The 22,110-nt window shown below is 46.5% G+C and overlaps 1 protein-coding gene and 1 pseudogene across 1 annotated transcript; one reads left to right on the top strand and one right to left on the bottom strand.

Moving 5' to 3' along the window:
* The first annotated feature begins 530 nt into the window (after positions 1 to 530).
* On the top strand, positions 531 to 2,657 carry LOC123180703 (leucine-rich repeat extensin-like protein 4). Its single transcript, XM_044592816.1, has one exon. The coding sequence runs from the start codon at positions 759 to 761 to the stop codon at positions 1,998 to 2,000; it is 1,242 nt and encodes a 413-aa protein (XP_044448751.1). The 5' UTR covers positions 531 to 758; the 3' UTR covers positions 2,001 to 2,657.
* A 7,546-nt stretch (positions 2,658 to 10,203) lies between these two features.
* Positions 10,204 to 22,110, bottom strand: part of LOC123166672 (uncharacterized) — a 61,168-nt pseudogene continuing 49,261 nt past the window's right edge.

Genomic DNA, 22,110 nt, shown 5'->3' with positions numbered 1-22,110 from the left:
CTATTTGTATCTATAATAATAAATATATATAATATGAAACTATGTCTTATGATATATGTTGGACATTCTAGATGTAAATCTTTTTCTCCATAACTTGATCAAAGTTTGTGAAGATTGACTTTTAAAAAAAATCTATATACACAACATTATGGAATAGAGGGAGTAATAATTTTGATATGAAATGTCAGGGACCTTTGGATCCTTACCCTTATTACAGGGCAAAAAATGTTGGATTGCTCTACCTGCTGCATGCTTTACAAAAAAGAATGTGCAAAATTCATATATGGATGAATGTGCCCCAACAATCCAAATTCCAGATTTCACTCTTACTATTAGTACTACTACTAGCTTTGGATTATGCACGCCACCCAGCCCTCTGGCCATGTCCAGTACAGTCCACTGAACCACTGAACCCACGCCATCACCGCCATAATTACCGTAGTACTGTACTCCGGAGACAAATGCGGGGGACCCCAAGCCTATCATAAATCCTCTCCCCCACCATAAATGTCCCCCCGCCGCGCCCCCTCTCCCCGCTACGCGTCCCCCGCCAAACTCCCACCCCGCTCGCTCTCCCTCTGAGCTGTGGCATAGCTGTCTTCCTCTCCCCACTCCCACCTCCACCTCCACCCCCCTCGTCCTCGCTCCTCCTCCGTCCATCCACAACTCAATTGCTGCCAAATCTTAGCGCTGCACCCACCGCCTCCGTTCAGTTCCCTGGATTCTTCTCCGCGCCCGCGAGAAATCTGGGTGATGAGATGATGAGGACGGCGGCGGTGCTCCTCCTCCTCTGCCTTTTCGCCGTCGCCGGCAGCGGCGGGGGCGTAGCGCGGGCCGCGGCCGTATGGGCGGAGGGGATCAGGGCGACTGCGGCGGTGGAGGTCGACCCTGCCTGGCGGTTCCCTAGCCCGCGGCTGCGGGACGCGTACGTCGCGCTGCAGACGTGGAAGCAGCAGGCCATCTTCTCCGACCCCAAGAACCTCACCGGCAACTGGGTGGGGCCCGGGGTCTGCGGCTACACCGGCGTGTTCTGCGCGCCCGTCCCGTCGTCGGGCGAGCTCGCCGTCGCCGGCGTCGACCTCAACCACGGCGACATCGCGGGCTACCTCCCGTCGGAGCTCGGCCTCCTCTGCGACCTCGCGCTGCTCCACCTCAACTCCAACCGCTTCTGCGGCCTCGTGCCCGACACCTTCCGCCGCCTCGTCCTCCTCCACGAGCTCGACCTCAGCAACAACCGCTTCGTGGGCGCGTTCCCGACCGTCGTGCTCGACCTCCCGTCCCTCAGGTTCCTCGACCTCCGCTTCAACGACTTCGAGGGCGGCGTGCCGTCGGAGCTCTTCGACCGCCCGTTCGACGCCATCTTCCTCAACCACAATCGCCTCCGCTTCCAGCTCCCCGACAACTTCGGCAATTCGCCCGTGTCCGTCATCGTCCTCGCCAACAACCACTTCGGCGGCTGCCTCCCGGCGAGCCTCGGCAACATGTCCGACACGCTCAACGAGATCCTCCTCATCAACAACGGCCTCACCTCGTGCCTCCCGCCGGAGGTCGGGATGCTCCGGGAGGTGACGGTGTTCGACGTCAGCTTCAACGCCCTCGCAGGCCCGCTGCCGCCGGAGGTGGCCAGGATGCAAAAGGTGGAGCAGCTCGACATCGCGCACAACCTGCTGTCGGGGACCGTGCCGGAGGCCGTGTGCGACCTCCCACGGCTCAAGAACTTCACCTTCTCCTACAACTTCTTCACCGGCGAGCCGCCGTCCTGCGCGCGCGTCCTGCCTGCCGACGGCGACCGCCGGAACTGCCTCCCAAACCGCCCCGCCCAGCGCATGCCGCAGCAGTGCGCCGCTTTCTATGCCCGCCCGCCCGTCGACTGCGCAGCTTTCCAGTGCAAGCCGTTTGTCCCACCTCGGCCACCCCCACCGCCAGCATACCCCGGCCCGTTGCCGCCAGTGTACCCCATGCCATACGCGTCGCCGCCGCCGCCTCCACGTTACCGATGATTCTTTGACAGCAGAGGCATTGCCAGTTTCACTTTCCCTTGCCGCACCCCTCGCCGCCGGTGTGGAAGAGCCAGCGGAGGTCGCCGTCACAAAAGTACGTGGTCATTGTTGTTCGTGGATTACCAGTTCTTGGTTGATAGCTACCGGCGTAAAGAAGAACGTGGTGCATATATCCTTTTCTTGTTTTTTTGCATTGGTTGGTGTCTGTTTTCCGCATCGTCGTCTTCGATCATCCGTTTGCGCGGTGGCGATGGCGAAAAGGATTGGAGCATGGTGATAGGGAAATTTGAAAGGTGGGAACAAAGTGAGCTTGGATTGATGGCTGCTAATTGGGATGTGAATAATAAACTGGTTGAGAGAGACAGGTTAAGCTGAGATTGAGAAATCCATGGAAAAGTTGTGATGCGGGATGTATAGAACGATACTACTTTTAGTTCGGTAAAAGGGTCAGAGATAAGTTTCTACATCAAGAGATTTGTCCTACTGAATTCCTCTTGTGTCACAGCTGCTTACTGTTATTCGATTATTATTATTAAGATATTTAGTTGGGCTTCTTGGAGAATGTTGTCTCCTAACTGTTAGTCTGCTCTTAGTACAAATTTTGTACTATGACACTAAATCTATCTATACTATCCTATACTGTTATCTCTTGATGTATCTCATGGTGTGCTTGTTAATTTAGCCGAGCCTAGATTATCTTTTGATGCATCCCATGGTGTGCTTGTTAATTTACCCGAGCCTGGACGATCTGAGATAGACATGATCTCAGAAAATATGGCGGCTAGCTAAACGGGTGCCAAAATTGTGTAGAATGAAATAGAATGGCTGCCAAAATCGTGTATCTGATTGGGACAAAGGTTTGCGTCGCCTAACTAAACGGTTGGCAGAACTATGTCCATGTGGGCAAGGCATGAGGTAAGAAACTTTGGCGGCTAACAAAACGGCTGCCTAAAATCGCGTGTAAAATGAAGAGAAGAAGAGAAGGATGTCTGACTGCCCAAAACCTGAAAATGGCATCGGTCTCGTTTTGCCAGGTTCCAATTTTCGTTCTCACTGACGACCCCATTTGGCCTTTGCTTCCGGTGTAAGATACGACCGTTGTGCCGCTTTTTTGGCGGTTAAGCGTGCTACCAGCTTTTACAGGCCCTTTCTGCTCCGGGATTAAACTAGTGGTTATGCCATTTTGCAGTGGGGTTTTGGTCTCTGACAAGAATGATCACTGCACCCCTTGCTATTGACAAACAGAGAAGCTGCCACTGGAGCGGGGTCGAACCCTGTTGGACTAAAGAAATTGGGTCCGAGATCGACCAGTGGGCAAGAAACTGACAAATTACTGTATAATATGACTGAAGAATCGCAACTACTTTATGGACGACAGTTTGCTAGCCGACCCTTGAACTACGACTGATCCAGGGGTGCTAATCCATGCAAAAGACGTAATGAAAGGCTCAGCTCAGTCATCGTGCATAGATTGTTCAAACAGTGTCGTGTTTGTAGCATTGCTCCTGAAGAATTTCCATTGGGATTATGTATGGATTTTTTTTGTTATATGATACGTTGACTGTTTAATTGGTTTTTTTAGAAAAGAAGGATGACCCCCGGCCTCTGCATCTGGACGATGCATACGGCCACTTTATTAATTATTCTCACAAGACCTTACAAAGCCATACAACAGCAAGACTAAAGCCACCGTCTAAGCAACAATTGTCGCTATACCTATCCAATTGATGAAAGGGTGCAAATAGTCTGGGCCTAATACCAAACAGACATCGCAGCCAAACCTAAACATCTAAGACCTGAGGTCCCAACCAGGACGCCTGCCGGGTATGGGGCACCTACCAGTCCGGCGCACTCCTCAACCAGGACGCCTGCCTGGTATGAGGCCGCCGCAGCCACCTGCCACCAATCCATCTTCAGAGTTGTATTGTTGCATGTACCGTGCCAGGTCTCTCTGCCATCGACGCCACCATGACGCCTGACAGCGTCGTCCTCCTGCGCGAGTCCATCCTCCCACAGCGAACTCCGAATCTGCACTGCGCCACGCCGTTAAGATCCGTCGCCATCAGTGTGTACGATGAATCACCGCTCCACCAAAGAATCCGTCCTCTGGTCCCTCGATCACGTGTGTACCTCCAAGAATGACGCCCCCAAGGGAGGAACGACATCAAAGCGCCGCCGTCATCCGATCATCCGATCTAGGGTTTCCCCCGGAGGTAGCAGAGAGTGGCCTTGAACTTCTCCACGACGATGCCTTCAAGAAGGGAAAGACGCAGATAGCGCCGCCACCGCTGGCCTTAGCAGACGCCGAAGGCAAGTTTTCACCCAGATCAGTTCGAAGGGATCCAACTCTCGTGCACGGGCCGCTGTCACCACCAGCACCACCAGGCAGAACCCTGGAGCACCGGCAGATCAACGAGCCGCCAGCACCACCGCATCCAGATCGCCGGCCACGCCGGGCCGCCGCCATCCCCCACGCCGTCCGGGTCAAAGACGGAGCCGTCGACCGCGCACAGGGACCACCGCCGCCTGCACACGTCGGAGCGCCCCCGAGCGGACTCCCACGCACACCAAGGGAAACCGCGAGCGTGAGCCCTGCCGTCGCCCCCAAGCCCGCGCGGCGCGCCCCGCCTCCAGTGCGCCGCCAACAACCATCGCGATCCGCCCGCGCCAGATCCAGCGAGTCGTGGGAGAAGAGATCCCGCCGCCGCCGACGCCGTCCGGGCTTTGCCCGGCGGCGGCGAGGAGGAGAGGTCGGGGGAGGGACGAGGACGCGGCGGCGCTAAGGTTCCCCCCGGTCGCCGCGCAGGGGCTATATCTCTTAAAAAATGTTTCTACGGGGTATTGTAATCCGTAACAAAGTAATCTACCTTATAAACTTTGGAAAGAGTATAAGTGCATCTCCAACGCCGACCCTCAAACATCCCGCAAGCGTCCGGACCAAGCTGTTCGAGCGATGCACGCCATCCAGCAGTGTCCTGCATTTGTGAACACACCAGTACATGTGTTTGTTTTCTCGAAAAACCAGAAGCAAAACATGAGGCTTTGCGGAGTCCAGCCATGTAGGACTTCGACACTCCCAGCCCACCCAAAACTGAGGCGGAGCTCACACATTTGGAGTTAGTCGTACTATTTTTGCGGCAAGCCCCCTTTCTCAACCTCGTCCTCTACCATTCCGCCACTCTCCACCCCAATCCCCACCCTTTTTCACCGCCGCATAGACCCGTAGGAAAAACTGACAAAAACGGTGGTGCTGGAGGATCAGGCGAAGGCGGACGCCCGAAAGATCAACTCGGCGACACGACAAGACCGATGCCTCAGACCGAAGGCAAAGGAGATGGCACCGCTCAAAAAGAAGGGCGACAATAGTGGCGACAGACGTGTAGGAGGCGAGCGTCGTACCGACGGAGAGCGTGTGCAGGGCGGGACCTGAGACAGGGGGCGCCACCACCATCACTATTCATGCAGACGGGGTTCTGGTCAGATCAATACAAGCCTCCCTACTTCTACGCTGCCCAGCAGCTCAGACGTCGGGCATGGAGCAGCTCGGTGCCCACTCTCTGTTTCGCCGGTATGTGTCAACCAGGCGAGCCGACGTACGACGACGTAGACACAGAGATGATGGAGATGATCTACAACGAAGGGGGGAGACAGACGATGGTTCGAGGACGATCAGGTGGATGACTTGGAGCCGAAGTTGCGGGCCCAACAACCCGAAACGTACACATAGTCCGGCATGTACACCCAAGCCGGGCACATGCACCAAGCCAGGCATGTACGCAATGTCGATCACGCAGCCGGGCATGTACACTGGCCAGCTGGATTCATACATCAGTTAGCAGGAGCAGGACGGCGACGACGACATTGATCCGGATGACTTTCTGGACGGTCCAAAGAAGAGGGGCAGGGGAGAAAGCTTCAACATACGGGAGGACGAGTTGTTGTGTGATGCATGGTGGCCACTAGCATCGAACCGATCCATGACACAGAGCAAAGGGGCGCAACATTTTGGGCCAACATTCATATTTGGTTCCATGAGCATAAGCATTTCGAGCCCTACCACGACAAACTCATCCGCAACCGTGGGACGAAGTCGCTCAACCACCGATGGTGCACGATACAAGAGGTTGTGTCCAAGTATTGCTACCATTTGAAGCAATTAATTGATCGATGGCCAAGTGGTGCGCAAATCACCGAGCAAGTAAATTGCTCTATGTCTTAGTCATTTGGCCGGATATGCAACTTGTTTGCCGGATATGCTCTGTGTGTTTAAGGATGGCAATGGGTAGGGTATTGAGCGGGTAGAGCAATACCATACCCATACCCGTGTAGTCAATGGGTACAAAATTCTATCCATACCCGTACCCATGGGTATGAAACTTTACCCGTACCCATACCCGACGGTTACCCATACACATTGGGTTCCCAGTGGATAGATCAAACAGTACACAAGTTATTCGCAATTTTACACTCATCTATAGCAGATTTGACAAAAAAACATTGGTCTCAACTCAATAACATATAGAAGAGTACATCACAGTTATCTCAATTCAAATTGAAAATTGGTGACAACTTTAACATAGGTTCACAAACTCACAACACAATTTTAACATAGGTACACTTGTGAATCACGGGTAAGCTTCACATGCTAGTATAAATGGGTAGGGTATGGGTGTATCCATGGGTAAAAGACTATACTCATGCCTTACACATGACTTAGCGGGTAGGGTATGGGTATTACCCGCGGGTATAAAATTGTGCCCATACCTTGCCCATGCGGGTACGGTATCCGCGGGTACCCGTACCCATGGGTAAAATTGTCATCCTTATGTGTGTTGGTCATTTGGTCGAATCAATAATTTGATGACAATATTTTTCTTTGTAGCCTTCCCATGCTTGTGACTTGTTCTTGAAGGTGGATAAGAGGAACTTCGTCCTCATGCATTGTTGGTTGAAGTTGAGTGGGCAACCCAAGTGGAATTTATTCATTACCAACACCATCAAGACCCTGGACATCGGCATCGGGGAACAAGCGGGTTCTCCAACTGACCCAACAGAAGTGCCGCCCAAGAAGGTTAGAAGACGGTTCCGGAGAAAGAAGTGGGAGGATGAGAAGGAGAAGAGAGAAGGGGCACGACCAAGATGATGTATATGTTCGAGGACATCTTGGTGAAGATGGAGGAGGCATGTGTCAAGCGCTCTGACGTCAAGCAGGAAAAAAGGCTGACGATTTTATCATGTTAATGGCAGCGGCTGAGAAGAAGTTCAATCTCGAAGAGAACAAGACAGCACTCAAAGAGAAGAAGGTTGAGACCACGACCACTTTGAAGATTCAGAGATGTCGACCTTGAAGATGGACGAGTTGGATGAGAATGCAAGGATTATAGTGCAAGACGTCTGTCTGAGGATGCTAAAGCACTTAAAAGAGCAGCTGGAGACAGCGGAGCAGGAGGCGGTTGAGAAGGAAGCATAAATATTGCAAGCATTAATTATTTTCAAACTTGAGCAAATTAGTTGAAGTTGGACAAGGAAGACAACATAATGAGTTATGGTTGTGTATATTTGCATAGAAGTTATATTGTTATGGATCCTCCAACATGTGGTGTTTGCCTAAGAATCTTTTGCTAGCCAAAAATTCGTACCAAGTAGAGATACTACTTGTGCATCCAAAAACCCTTAAACCCAGTTTCTTGCCATGAGTGTCTACCGTACCTACCTATGGATTGAATAAGATCTTTCGAGTAAGCTGCCATCGGTGCATAAAGCAATAAAAATTGCTCCTAAATATGTTTGAACTTTTATTGTAAGGGAAAATTGAGCGTTGTACGAACTTGTGATGGAAAAGTAATAAAAGCAACGGACTGCATAATAAATGTTGATATCATAAGGGGCAATATAATGTGATGTTCCTTTGCATTAAGAGCTTGGGCACCCAAAAATAAAACGCGCATGACAACCTCTGCTTCCCTCTGCGAAGGGCCTATCTTTTACTTTTCAGTATTTACTTTTATGCAAGAGTCAATAGTATGCATTCTTATTTCAACCCCAATTATCCTCTACTCCCTCCATTCTGAATTACTTGTCGCACGTATGGATGTATCTAGATGTATTTTAGTTCTAGATACATCCATTTCAGCGACGAGTAATTTGGGACGGAGGGAATAGTTGGCAAGCATCATGTGCAGGGGAAAGATCTAGGCACATATGGCCAATCAAATATATTTGATCATGATTTATTATTGTTGACAATTATCTCTATGATAAATGAGTTGGGAGGCAAGACATTAAGACCATATCTTTCTGTGTGTCGATGGATGCCATTTGTTCTAAGAATATGCTTTGAGTACTAGCAATCATAGAAGACTATATGATGATTGAGTATGTGGAGCTCTTACTTAGACTCTGTTGAATAAGTTGAATTGCAATTGTTTGGTGACTAAGAATATAGGTTGTTGAGTTTCAAAAGAATTCATTGTTTGATCCTTAACATGTGAATTGGTTGCTACTTTAACATGAGAAGTTTTATGAAAAATAATTTCTATTATGATGCTAGGAAAAGTGATTGAAATTATCATTTATCAAACTTATGCACTTTGCTAGCATTGACACTTCATAAATTATTTCTTTTATCATTTACCTACTCGAGGACGAGTAGGAATTAAGCTTGGGGATGCTGATATGTCTCCAACGTATCTACAATTTATGAAGTATTCATGCCATGTTTATAACAATTTTGTATGGTTTTGGTACGATTTGGATGGAACTAACCCAGACTGATGTTGTTTTCAGCACAACAACCGTGGTGTTGTTTTTTGTGCAGAAATAAAAGTTCTCCAAATGCAACGAAACTGTTTGACGATTTTTTTGGAACAAAAGAGGCACTAGAAGCTTCGTTGGAGGGCCAGAAGACTCACGAGGAGGGCACAACCCACCAGGGCACGCCAGAGGGGCCTGGCTTGCCCCGGTGGGTTGTGCTCACTTCGAGGCCCATCTTCGCGTGATTCCAACGCTGAAAATCCTATAAATAGAGAAACCATCAGAAATAACCCTAGATCAGAAGTTCCGCCACCGCAAGCCTCTGTAGCCACGAAAAATCAATCTAGACCCCGTTCTGGCACCCTACCGGAGGGGGAAATCATCACCGGTGGCCATATTCATAATCCCGGCGGCCACCATGATGAGGAGGGAGTAGTCCACCCTTGGGGCTGAGGGTTTGTACCAGTAGCTATGTGTTTAATCTCTCTCTCTCTCTCTCTCTCGTGTTCTTGAGATGGCACGATCTTGATGTATCGCGGGCTTATATAGTTGGATCATATGGTGTTTTCCCCTCTATCTTGTTGTGATGAATTGAGTTTTCCCTTTGAGATTTTTTTATCGGATTGAATACTTTTATGGATTTGAGAGCACTTGATCTATGTCTTGGCACTCAACTCGCGGATTTCCGAGGTGACATTGTGGTAATCTATGCATAGGGGTTGATGCATGTTTTCGTCCTTGTTTCTCTGGTAGAAATCTTGGGGCACTCTTTGAGGTTCTTTGTGTTGGATTGAGTATTATGAATCTGAAATTGTTTGATGCATATCGCATAATCAACTCACGGATACTCGCGGTGACATTGGAGTATCTAGGTGACATAGAGTTTGTTGATGTGTATCATATGGTGTTATTTTAGTACGAACTCTTGGTTAGATCGATTGGAAAGAATAGATTGGTGTTATTTTAGTACGAACTCTAGGATAGATTGATCGGAAAGAATAACTTTGAGGTGGTTTTGTACCCTACAAACAATTTATTCTTATATTCTATGCTAGATAGGAGCTTTGGAGTGATTCTTCATCGCAAATTGATGGATGGTCATATCATCCAATTATATTAGCATTGTTGAGAGATTGCACTAGAAAAAGTACGAACCCTAGGCCTCATTTTCAAGCATTGCAATACCTTTTGTGCTCCGTTTTATCAATTGCTACCTTGCTGTTTTTTATTGTTCCTATTACAAAAATAATATATACTATCATTACTATGCTTGTATCACCATCTCTTCACCGAACAAGTGCACCTATACAAATAACCATTGTATTTGGTGTGTTGGGGACACAAGATACTGTTGGGGAACGTAGTATTTTAAAAAAAAATCCTACGCACACGCAAGATCATGGTGATACATAGCAACGAGAGGGGAGAGTGTTGTCCACGTACCCTCGTAGACCGAAAGTGGAAGCGTTATGACAACGTGGTTGATGTAGTCGTACGTCTTCACGATCGACCGATCCTAGTACCGAACGTACGGCACCTCCGCGATCTGCACACGTTCAGCTTGGTGACGTCCCGCGAACTCACGATCCAGTAGAGCTTCGAGGGAGAGTTTCGTCAGCAGGACGGTGATGACGAAGCTACCGGCGCAGGGTTTCGCCTAAGCACTACGACGATATGACCGAGGTGGATTATGGTGGAGGGGGGCACCGCACACGGCTTGGAACAATCAACTTGTGTGTCCTAGGGTGCCCCCTGCCCCCGTATATAAAGGAGCAAGGGGGGAGGTCGGCCGGCTTTGGGGCACGCCAAGGAGAGGGGGGAGTCCTCCTCCTAGTGGGAGTAGGACTCCCCTTTCCTAGTTCAACTAGGAAGGAGGATGGGGGAAGGAAGGAGAGGGAGAGAGGGAAGAAAGAGGGGGCGCCGCCCCCCCTCCTTGTCCAATTCGGACTCCCAAGGGGGGGCAGCACTAGGCCCTCTCCTCTCTCTCCCACAAGGCCCATGTTGGCCCATTATATCCCCCGGGGGTTCCGATAAGCCCCCGGCACTCCGATAAATATCCGGTGATCCCCGGAACTCATCCGGTGTCCAAATATAGTCGTCTAGTATATCAATCTTTATGTCTCGACCATTTCGAGACTCCCCGTCGTGTCCGTGATCACATCCGGGACTCCGAACTATCTTCGGTACATCAAAACACATAAAATAATACCGATCGTCACCGAACGTTAAGCGTGCGGACCCTACGGGTTCGAGAATTATGTAGACATGACCGAGACATGTCTCCGGTCAAAAACCAATAGCGGAACCTGGATGCTCATATTGGCTCCTACATATTCTACGAAGATATTTATCGGTCAAATTGCATAACAACATACGTTGTTCCCTTTGTCATCGGTATGTTACTTGCCCGGGATTCGATCGTCGGTATCTCAATACCTAGTTCAATCTTGTTACCGGCAAGTCTCTTCACTCGTTCCGTAATGCATCATCCCGCAACTAACTCATTAGTCACATTGCTTGCAAGGCTTATATTGATGTGCATTACCGAGAGGGCCCAGAGATACCTCTCCAACAATCGGAGTGACAAATCCTAATCTCGATCTATACCAACTTAACAAGTACCATCAGAGACACCTTAGGGCACCTTTATAATCACCCAGTTACGTTGTGATGTTTGGTAGCACACAAAGTGTTCCTACGGTATTCGGGAGTTGCATAATCTCATAGTCATAGGAACATCTATAAGTCATGAAGAAAGCAATAACAATATACTAAACGATCAAATGCTAAGCTAACGGAATGGGTCAAGTCAATCACATCATTCTCTAATGATGTGATCCCGTTAATCAAATGACAACGCATGACAATGTTTAGGAAACTTAACCATCTTTGATTCAACGAGCTAGTCAAGTAGAGGCATACTAGTGACACTCTGTTTGTCTACGTATTCACACATGTATTAAGTCTCCGGTTAATACAATTCTAGCATGAATAATAAACATTTATCATGATATAAGGAAATATAAATAACAACTTTATTATTGCCTCTAGGGCATATTTCCTTCAGTCTCCCACTTGCACTAGAGTCAATAATCTAGATTACACAGTAATGATTCTAACACCCATGGAGTCTTGGTGTTGATCATGTTTTGTTTGTGATAGAGGCTTAGTCAACGGGTCTGCAACATTCAGATCCGTATGTATCTTGCAAATCTCTATGTCTCCCTCCTTGACTTGATCGCGGATGGAATTGAAGCGCCTCTTGATGTGCTTGGTTCTCTTGTGAAATCTGGATTCCTTTGCCATAGGCTCTTTGTCACCTCCATAAACGAGAAACATATCCTTAGTCCTTTTCAGGTATTTCAGGATGTTCTTGACCGCTGTCCAATGATCCATCCCTGGATTACTTTGGTACCTCCCTGCTAAACTAATAGCAAGGCACACATCAGGTCTGGTACACAGCATTGCATACATGATAGAGCCTATGGCTGAAGCATAGGGAACACCTTTCAGTTTCTCTCTATCTTCTGCAGTGGTCGGGCATTGAGTCTGACTCAACTTCACACCTTGTAACACAGGCAAGAACCCTTTCTTTGCTTGATCCATTTTGAACTTCTTCAAAACTTTGTCAAGGTATGTGCTCTGTGAAAGTCCAATTAAGCGTCTTGATCTATCTCTATAGATCTTGATGGCCAATATATAAGCAGCTTCACCGAGGTCTTTCATTGAAAAACTCTTATTCAAGTATCCTTTTATGCTATCCAGAAATTCTATATCATTTCCAATCAATAATATGTCATCCACATATAATATTAGAAATGCTACAGAGCTCCCACTCACTTTCTTGTAAATGCAGGCTTCTCCAAAAGTCTGTATAAAACCATATGCTTTGTATCAAAACGTTTATTCCAACTCCGAGATGCTTGCACCAGTCCATAAATGGATCGCTGGAGCTTGCACACTTTGTTAGCACCCTTTGGATCTATAAAACCTTCAGGTTGCATCATATACAACTCTTCTTCCAGAAATCCATTCAGGAATGTAGTCTTTACATCCATTGGCCAAATTTCATAATCATAAAATGCAGCAATTGCTAACATGATTCGGACGGACTTAAGCATCGCTACGGGTGAGAAAGTCTCATCGTAGTCAACTCCTTGAACTTGTCGAAAACCATTCACAACAAGTCGAGCTTTGTAGACAGTAACATTACCGTCAGCGTCAGTCTTCTTCTTGAAGATCCATTTATTCTCGATGGCTTGCCGATCATCGGGCAAGTCAACCAAAGTCCACACTTTGTTCTCATACATGGATCCCATCTCAGATTTCATGGCCTCAAGCCATTTCGCAGAATCTGGGCTCATCATCACTTCCTCATAGTTCGTAGGTTCGTCATGGTCAAGCAACATGACCTCCAGAACAGGATTACCGTACCACTCTGGTGCGGATCTTACTCTGGTTGACCTACGAGGTTCGGTAGTAACTTGATCTGAAGTTACATGATCATCATCATTAGCTTCCTCACTAATTGGTGTAGCAGTCACAGGAACAGATTTCTGTGATGAACTACTTTCCAATAAGGGAGCAGGTACAATTACCTCATCAAGTTCTACTTTCCTCCCACTCACTTCTTTCGAGAGAAACTCCTTCTCTAGAAAGGATCCATTCTTAGCAACGGATGTCTTGCCTTCCGATCTGTGATAGAAGGTGTACCCAACAGTCACCTTTGGGTATCCTATGAAGACACATTTCTCCGATTTGGGTTCGAGTTTATCAGGTTGAAGCTTTTTCACATAAGCATCACAGCCCCAAACTTTAAGGAACGACAACTTTGGTTTCTTGTCAAACCATAGTTCATAAGGTGTCGTCTCAACGGATTTAGATGGTGCCCTATTTAACGTGAATGCAGTTGTCTCTAAAGCATAACCCCAAAACGATAGCGGTAAATCAGTAAGAGATATCATAGATCGCACCATATCCAGTAAAGTACGATTACGACGTTTGGACACACCATTACGCTGTGGTGTTTCGGGTGGCGTGAGTTGCGAAACTATTCCGCATTGTTTCAAATGAAGACAAAACTCATAACTCAAATATTCTCCTCCACGATCAGATCGTAGAAACTTTATTTTCTTGTTACGATGATTTTCCACTTCACTCTGAAATTCTTTGAACTTTTCAAATGTTTCGGACTTATGCTTCATCAAGTAGATATACCCATATCTGCTCAAATCATCTGGGAAGGTGAGAAAATAACGATACCCGCCGCGAGCCTCAACATTCATTGGACCACATACATCAGTATGTATGATTTCCAACAAATCTGTTGCTCGCTCCATTGTTCCGGAGAATGGAGTTTTAGTCATCTTGCCCATGAGGCATGGTTCGCAAGTACCAAGTGATTCATAATCAAGTGATTCCAAAAGTCCATAAGAATGGAGTTTCTTCATGTGCTTTACACCAATATGACCCAAACGGCAGTGCCACAAATAAGTTGCACTATCATTATCGACTCTGCATCTTTTGGCTTCAATATTATGAATATGTGTATCACTACTATCGAGATTCAATAAAAATAGACCACTCTTCAAGGGTGCATGACCATAAAAGATATTACTCATATAAATAGAACAACCATTATTCTCTGATTTAAATGAATAACCGTCTTGCATCAAACAAGATCCAGATATAATGTTCATGCTCAACGCTGGCACCAAATAACAATTATTTAGGTCTAATACTAATCCCGAAGGTAGAGGTAGAGGTAGCGTGCCGACGGCGATCACATCGACTTTGGAACCGTTTCCCACGCGCATCGTCACCTCGTCCTTCGCCAATCTTCGCTTAATCTGTAGTCCCTGTTTCGAGTTGCAAATATTAGCAACAGAACCAGTATCAAATACTCAGGTGCTACTGCGAGCATTAGTAAGGTACACATCAATAACATGTATATCATATATACCTTTGTTCACCTTGCCATCCTTCTTATCCGCCAAATACTTGGGGCAGTTCCGCTTCAAGTGACATGTCCCTTTGCAGTAGAAGCACTCAGTCTCAGACTTAGGTCCAGACTTGGGCTTCTTCCCTTGAGCAGCAACTTGCTTGCCGTTCTTCCTGAAGTTCCCCTTCTTCCCTTTACCCTTTTTCTTGAAACTGGTGGTCTTGTTGTGTTGGAAATATGCCCTAGAGGCAATAATAAATAGGTTATTATTATATTTCCTTGTTCATGATAATCGTTTATTATCCATGCTAGAATTGTATTGATAGGAAACTCAGATACATGTGTGGATACATAGACAACACCATGTCCCTAGTAAGCCTCTAGTTGACTAGCTCGTTGATCGATAGATGGTTACGGTTTCCTGACCATGGACATTGGATGTCGTTGATAACGGGATCACATCATTAGGAGAATGATGTGATGGACAAGACCCAATCCTAAGCCTAGCACAAGATCGTGTAGTTCGTTTGCTCAGAGCTTTTCTAATGTCAAGTATCATTTCCTTAGACCATGAGATTGTGCAACTCCCGGATACCGTAGGAATGCTTTGGGTGTACCAAACGTCACAACGTAACTGGGTGGCTATAAAGGTGCACTACAGGTATCTCCGAAAGTGTCTGTTGGGTTGGCACGAATCGAGACTGGGATTTGTCACTCCGTGTAAACGGAGAGGTATCTCTGGGCCCACTCGGTAGGACATCATCATAATGTGCACAGTGTGACCAAGGAGTTGATCACGGGATGATGTGAGTTACGGAACGAGTAAAGAGACTTGCCGGTAACGAGATTGAACAAGGTATCGGGATACCGACGATCGAATCTCGGGCAAGTAACATACCGATAGATAAAGGGAATTGTATACGGGATTGATTGAATCCCCGACATCGTGGTTCATCCGATGAGATCATCGTGGAACATGTGGGAGCCAACATGGGTATCCAGATCCCGCTGTTGGTTATTGACCGGAGAACGTCTCGGTCATGTCTGCATGGTTCCCGAACCCGTAGGGTCTACACACTTAAGGTTCGATGACGCTAGGGTTATAGGGAAAGTATGTACGTGGTTACCGAATGTTGTTCGGAGTCCCGGATGAGATCCCAGACGTCACGAGGAGTTCCGGAATGGTCCGGAGGTAAAGATTTATATATGGGAAGTCCTGTTTTGGTCACCGGAAAAGTTTCGGGTGATATCGGTAATGTACCGGGACCACCGGGAGGGTCCCGGGGGTCCACCAAGTGGGGCCACCAGCCCCAGAAGGCTGCGTGGGCCAAGTGTGGGAGGGGACCAGCCCCAGGTGGGCTGGTGCGCCCCCCACCAAGGCCCAAGGCGCATGGGAGAGTGGGAGGGGGCAAACCCTAGGTCCAGATGGGCCTTAAGGCCCACCCTAGTGGCGCCCCCCTCTCTCCTCCCCTTGGCCGCACCCTAGATGGGTTTGGGGGCTGCCGCCACCCCTGAGGAGGGAACCCTAGATGGGGGCGCAGCCCCTCCCCTTCCCCTATATATACTTGAGGTATTTGGGGCTGCAAATATATGAGTTTTCCGGTCTCTCTTGGCGCAGCCCTACCTCTCTCCCTCCTCCTCTCCCGCGGTGCTTGGCGAAGCCCTGCGGGATTGCCACGCTCCTCCATCACCACCACGCCATCGTTCTGCTGCTGGATGGAGTCTTCCCCGACCTCTCCCTCTCTCCTTGCTGGATCAAGGCGTGGGAGACGTCACCGGGCTGCACGTGTGTTGAACGCGGAGGCACCGTTCTTCGGTGCTTAGATCGGAACCAACCGCGATCTGAATCGCTACGAGTATGGCTCCTTCATCCGTGTTCTTGCAACGCTTCCGCATCGCGATCTACAATGGTATGTAGATGCACTCCCCTTCCCCTCGTTGCTAGATTACTCCATAGATTGATCTTGGTGATGCGTAGAAAATTTTGAATTTCTGCTACGTTACCCAACAGTGGCATCATGAGCTAGGTCTATGCGTAGTTTCTATGCACGAGTAGAACACAAAGCAGTTGTGGGCGTAGATGTTGCCAATTCTTCTTGCCGCTACTAGTCTTATCTTGTTTCGGCGGCATTGTGGGATGAAGCGGCCCGGACCGACCTTACACGTACGCTTACGTGAGACAGGTTCCACCGACTGACATGCACTAGTTGCATAAGGTGGCTAGCGGGTGTCTGTCTCTCCCACTTTAGTCGGAACGGATTCGATGAAAAGGGTCCTTATGAAGGGTAAATGGAAATTGGCTATATCACGTTGTGGTTTTACGTAGGTAAGAAAGGTTCTTGCTAAAAACCTATACAAGCCACGTAAAAACTTGCAACAACAATTAGAGGACGTCTAACTTGTTTTTGCAGCATGTGCTATGTGATGTGATATGGCCAAAAGGATGTGATGAATGATATATGTGATGTATGAGATTGATCATGTTCTTGTAATAGGAATCACGACTTGCATGTCGATGAGTATGACAACCGGCAGGAGCCATAGGAGTTGTCTTTATTTTTTGTATGACCTGCGTGTCATTGAATAACGCCATGTAAATTACTTTACTTTATTGCTAAACGCGTTAGCCATAGAAGTAGAAGTAATCGTTGGCGTGACAACTTCATGAAGACACAATGATGGAGATCATGGTGTCATGCCGGTGACAAAGATGATCATGGTGCCCTGAAGATGGAGATCAAAGGAGCAAAATGATATTGGCCATATCATGTCACTATTTGATTGCATGTGATGTTTATCATGTTTTGCATCTTATTTGCTTAGAACGACGGTAGTAAGTAAGATGATCCCTCACTAAAATTTCAAGAGACGTGTTCCCCCTAACTGTGCACCGTTGCGAAGGTTCGTTGTTTCGAAGCACCACGTGATGATTGGGTGTGATAGATTCTAATGTTCGAATACAACGGGTGTTGACGAGCCTGGCATGTACAGACATGGCCTCGGAACACATGCGAAACACTTAGGTTGACTTGACGAGCCTAGCATGTACAGACATGGCCTCGGAACACAAGAGACCGAAGGGTCGAACATGAGTCGTATAGTAGATGCGATCAACATGGAGATGTTCACCGATGATGACTAGTCCGTCTCACGTGATGATCGGACAAGGCCTAGTTTGACTCGGATCATGTATCACTTAGATGACTAGAGGGATGTCTATCTGAGTGGGAGTTCAATAATCAGATGAACTTCATTATCATGAACATAGTCAAAAAGTCTTTCCAAATCATGTCATATCTTGCACTTTAGTTCTACTGTTTAAGATATGTTCCTAGAGAAAATTTAGTTGAAAGTTGATAGTAGCAATTATGCGGACTGGGTCCGTAAACTGAGGATTGTCCTCATTGCTGCACAGAAGGCTTATGTCCTTAATGCACCGCTCGGTGTGCTGAACCTCAGCGTCGTCTGTAGATGTTACGAAACATCTGACATACACGTTTTTGATGACTACGTGATAGTTCAGTGGTAATGCTAACGGTTTAGAATTGTGGCACCAGAGACGTTTTTGAAACGTCGCAGAACATATGAGATGTTCTGAAGACTGAAATTGGGATTTCAGACTAATGCCCGCGTCAAGAGGTATGAGACCTCTGACAAGTTTCTTAAGCCTGCAGACTAAGGGAGAAAAGCTCAATCGTTGAGCGTGTGCTCAGATTGTCTGAGTGCCACAATCGCTAGAATCGAGTGGGAGTTAATCTTCCAGATGAGATAGTGATGGTTCTCCATAGTCACTGCCACCAAGCTATTAGAGCTTCATGATGAACTATAACATATCAGGGATGGATGATGATCCTTGAGCAACTCGCGATGTTTGACACCGCGAAAGTAGAAATCAAATAGGAGCATCAATTGTTGATGGTTAGTAAAACCACTAGTTTCAAGAAGGGTAAGGGCAAAAGGGATACTTCATGAAACAGCAAATCATTTGCTGCTCTAGTGAAGAATCCCAAGGTTGAACCCAAACCCGAGACTAAGTGCTTCTGTAATGAGGGGAACGGTCACTGAAGCAGTACTACCCTAGATACTTGGTAGATGAGAAGGCAGGCAAGGTCGACAGAAGTATATTGGATATACGTTATATGAATGTGTACTTTACTAGTACTCCTAGCAGCACCAGGGTATTAGATACCGGTTCGGTTGCTAAGTGTTAGTAACTCGAAATAAAAGCTGCGGAATAAACAGAGACTAGCTAAAGGTGAGATGACGATATGTGTTGGAAGTGTTTCCAAGGTTGATGTGATCAAGCATCGCATGCTCCCTCTACCATCGAGATTGGTGTTAAACCCAAATAATTGTTATTTGGAGTTTGCGTTGAGCATAAACATGATTGGATTATGTTTATTGCAATACGGTTATTCATTTAAGGAGAATAATGGTTACTCTGTTTATTTGAATAATACCTTCAATGGTCTTGCACCTAAAATGAATCTCGATCGTAGTGATACACATGTTCATGCCAAAAGATATAAGATAGTAATGATAGTACCACATACTTGTGGCACTGCCATTTGAGTCATAATTGGTATAGAACGCATGAAGAAGCTCCATGTAGATGGATCTTTGGACTCAGTCATTTTTGAAAAGATTGAGACATGCGAACCATGTCTATTGGTATATATGCATGAAGAAACTCCATGTAGATGGATCGTTTGGACTCACTTGATTTTGAATCACCTGAGACATGCAAATCATGCCACATGGGCAAGATGACTGAAAGACCTCGTTTTCAGTAAGATGGAACAAGAGAGCAACTTATTGGAAGTAATACATTTTGATGTATGCAGTCCAATGAGTGCTGAGGCATGCAGTGGATATCGTTATGTTCTTACTTCACAGATGATTTGAGTAGATGCTGAGTGTATTTACTTGATGAAACACAAGTCTGAATTATTGAAAGGTTCAAGTAATTTCAGAGTGAAGTTCAAGATTGTCGTGACAAGAGGATAAAATGTCTGTGATATGATCATAGAGATGAGTATCTGAGTTACGAGTTTGGCACACAATTAAGACATTGTGGAAAGTGTTTCACAATTAATACCGCCTGGAACACCATAGTGTGATGGTGTGTCCGAACATCATAACTGCACCCTATTGGATATGGTGCATACCATGATGTCTCTTATCGAATTACCACTATCGTTTATGGGTTAGGCATTAGAGACAACCGCATTCACTTTAAATAGGGCACCACGCAATTCCGTTGATACGACACCGTTTAGAGAAACCTAAGTTGTCGTTTCTTAAAAGTTTGGGGCTGCGACGCTTATGTGAAAAAGTTTCAGGCTGATAAGCTCGAACCCAAAGCGGATAAATGCATCTTCATAGAATACCCAAAACAGTTGGGTATACCTCCTATTTCAGATCTGGAAGCAAAAGTAATTGCTTCTATAAACGAGTCCTTTCTCGAGGAAAAGTTTCTCTCGAAAGAACTGAGTGGGAGGATGGTGGAGACTTGATAAGATTATTGAACCGTCACTTCAACTAGTGTGTAGCAGGGCACAGGAAGTTGTTCCTGTGGCACCTACACCAATTGAAGTGGAAGCTTATGATAGTGATCATGAAACTTCGGATCAAGTCACTACCAAACCTCGTAGGACGACGAGGATGCGTGCTCCTTCAGAGTGGTACGTGATCCTGTCTGAGATATCATGTTGTTGGACAATACTGAACCTACGAGCTATGGAGAAGCGATGGTGGGCCCATATTCCGACAAATGGTTAGAAGCCATGAAATCCGAGATAAATGGATCTTTGAGAAGAAGACGGACGTGGACGGTAATGTTACCGTCTATGAAGCTCGACTTGTGGCAAAGAGTATTTCCACAAGTTCAAGGAGTTGACTACGATGAGATTTTCTCATCCGTAGCGATGCTTAAGTCCGTCGGAATCATGTTAGCATTAGCTGCATTTATGAAATCTGGCAGATGGATGTAAAAACAAGTTTCCTTACCAGTTTTCGTAAGGAACGGTTGTATGTGATACAATCAGAAAGGTTTTGTCGATCCTAAGGATGCTAAAAGCTATGCTAGCTCCAGCGATCCTTCCATGGATTAGAGCAAGCATCTCGGAGTCAGAATATAAGCTTTGATGGAGTGATCAAAGTTTTTGGGTTTATACAAAGTTTGTTAGAAACTTGTATTTACAATAAAGTGAGTGGGAGGGCTACAACATTTCTGATAAGTATATGTGAATGACATATTGTTGATCCGAAATGATGTAAAATTTCCGGAAAGCATAAAGGGTTGTTTGAAAGGAGTTTTTCAAAGGAAAACCTGGATAAAAGCTGCTTACATATTGGGCATCAAGATCTATAGAGATAGATCAAGACGCCCGATGATACTTTCAAAGAACGCACACCTTGACATGATTTTGAAAGAGTTCAAAATAGGTCAGCAAAGAAGGAGTTCTTGGCTGTGTTACAAGGCGTGAGTATTGAGTAAGACTCAAGACCTGGCCACAGCAGAAGAGAGAGACAGGACGAAGGTCGTCCCCTATGCTTTAGACGTAGGCTCTACAGTATGCTATGCTGTGTACCGCACATGAAGTGTGCCTTGCCATGAGTTGGTCAAGGGGTACAATAGTGATCCGGGAATGGATCACATGACAGCGGTCGAACTTGTCCTTAGTATCTAGTGGACTAAGGAATTTTCTCGATTATGGAGGTGAAGAGGAGTTCGTCGTAAAGGGTTATGTCGATGCAAACTTTGACACTAATCCGGATGACTCTGAGTAGTAAACCGGATTCGTATAGTAGAGCAATTATTTGAAATGGCTCCAAGTAGCGCGTGGTAGCATCCACAAGATGACATAGATATTCGTAAAGCACACACGGATCTGAAGGGTTCCGACCCGTTGACTAATAACCTCTCTCACAAGCATAACATGATCAAACCAGAACCCATTGAGTGTTAATCACATAGTGATGTGAACCAGATTGTTGACTCTAGTAAACTCTTGGGTGTTGGTCACATGGTGATGTGACCTGTGAGTGTTAATCACATGGTGATGTGAACTAGATTATTGACTCTAGTGCAAGTGGGAGACTGTTGGAAATATGCCCTAGAGGCAATAATAAATAGGTTATTATTATATTTCCTTGTTCATGATAATCGTTTATTATCCATGCTAGAATTGTATTGATAGGAAACTCAGATACATGTGTGGATACATAGACAACACCATGTCCCTAGTAAGCCTCTAGTTGACTAGCTCTTTGATCGATAGATGGTTACGGTTTCCTGACCATGGACATTGGATGTCGTTGATAACGGGATCACATCATTAGGAGAATGATGTGATGGACAAGACCCAATCCTAAGCCTAGCACAAGATCGTGTAGTTCGTTTGCTCAGAGCTT

The sequence above is a fragment of the Triticum aestivum genome, chromosome 1D (assembly GCF_018294505.1).
Source record: "Triticum aestivum cultivar Chinese Spring chromosome 1D, IWGSC CS RefSeq v2.1, whole genome shotgun sequence".
Classification (NCBI taxonomy): domain Eukaryota; kingdom Viridiplantae; phylum Streptophyta; class Magnoliopsida; order Poales; family Poaceae; genus Triticum; species Triticum aestivum.
The sequence above is the reverse complement of the archived record's forward strand: the minus strand, read 5'-3'. Positions and strand labels throughout refer to the sequence as shown.

Coding starts and splice junctions, on each gene's coding strand:
- LOC123180703 (XM_044592816.1), top strand. CDS start 759: ATGATGAGGACGGCGGCGGTGCTCCTCCTCCTCTGCCTTTTCGCCGTC.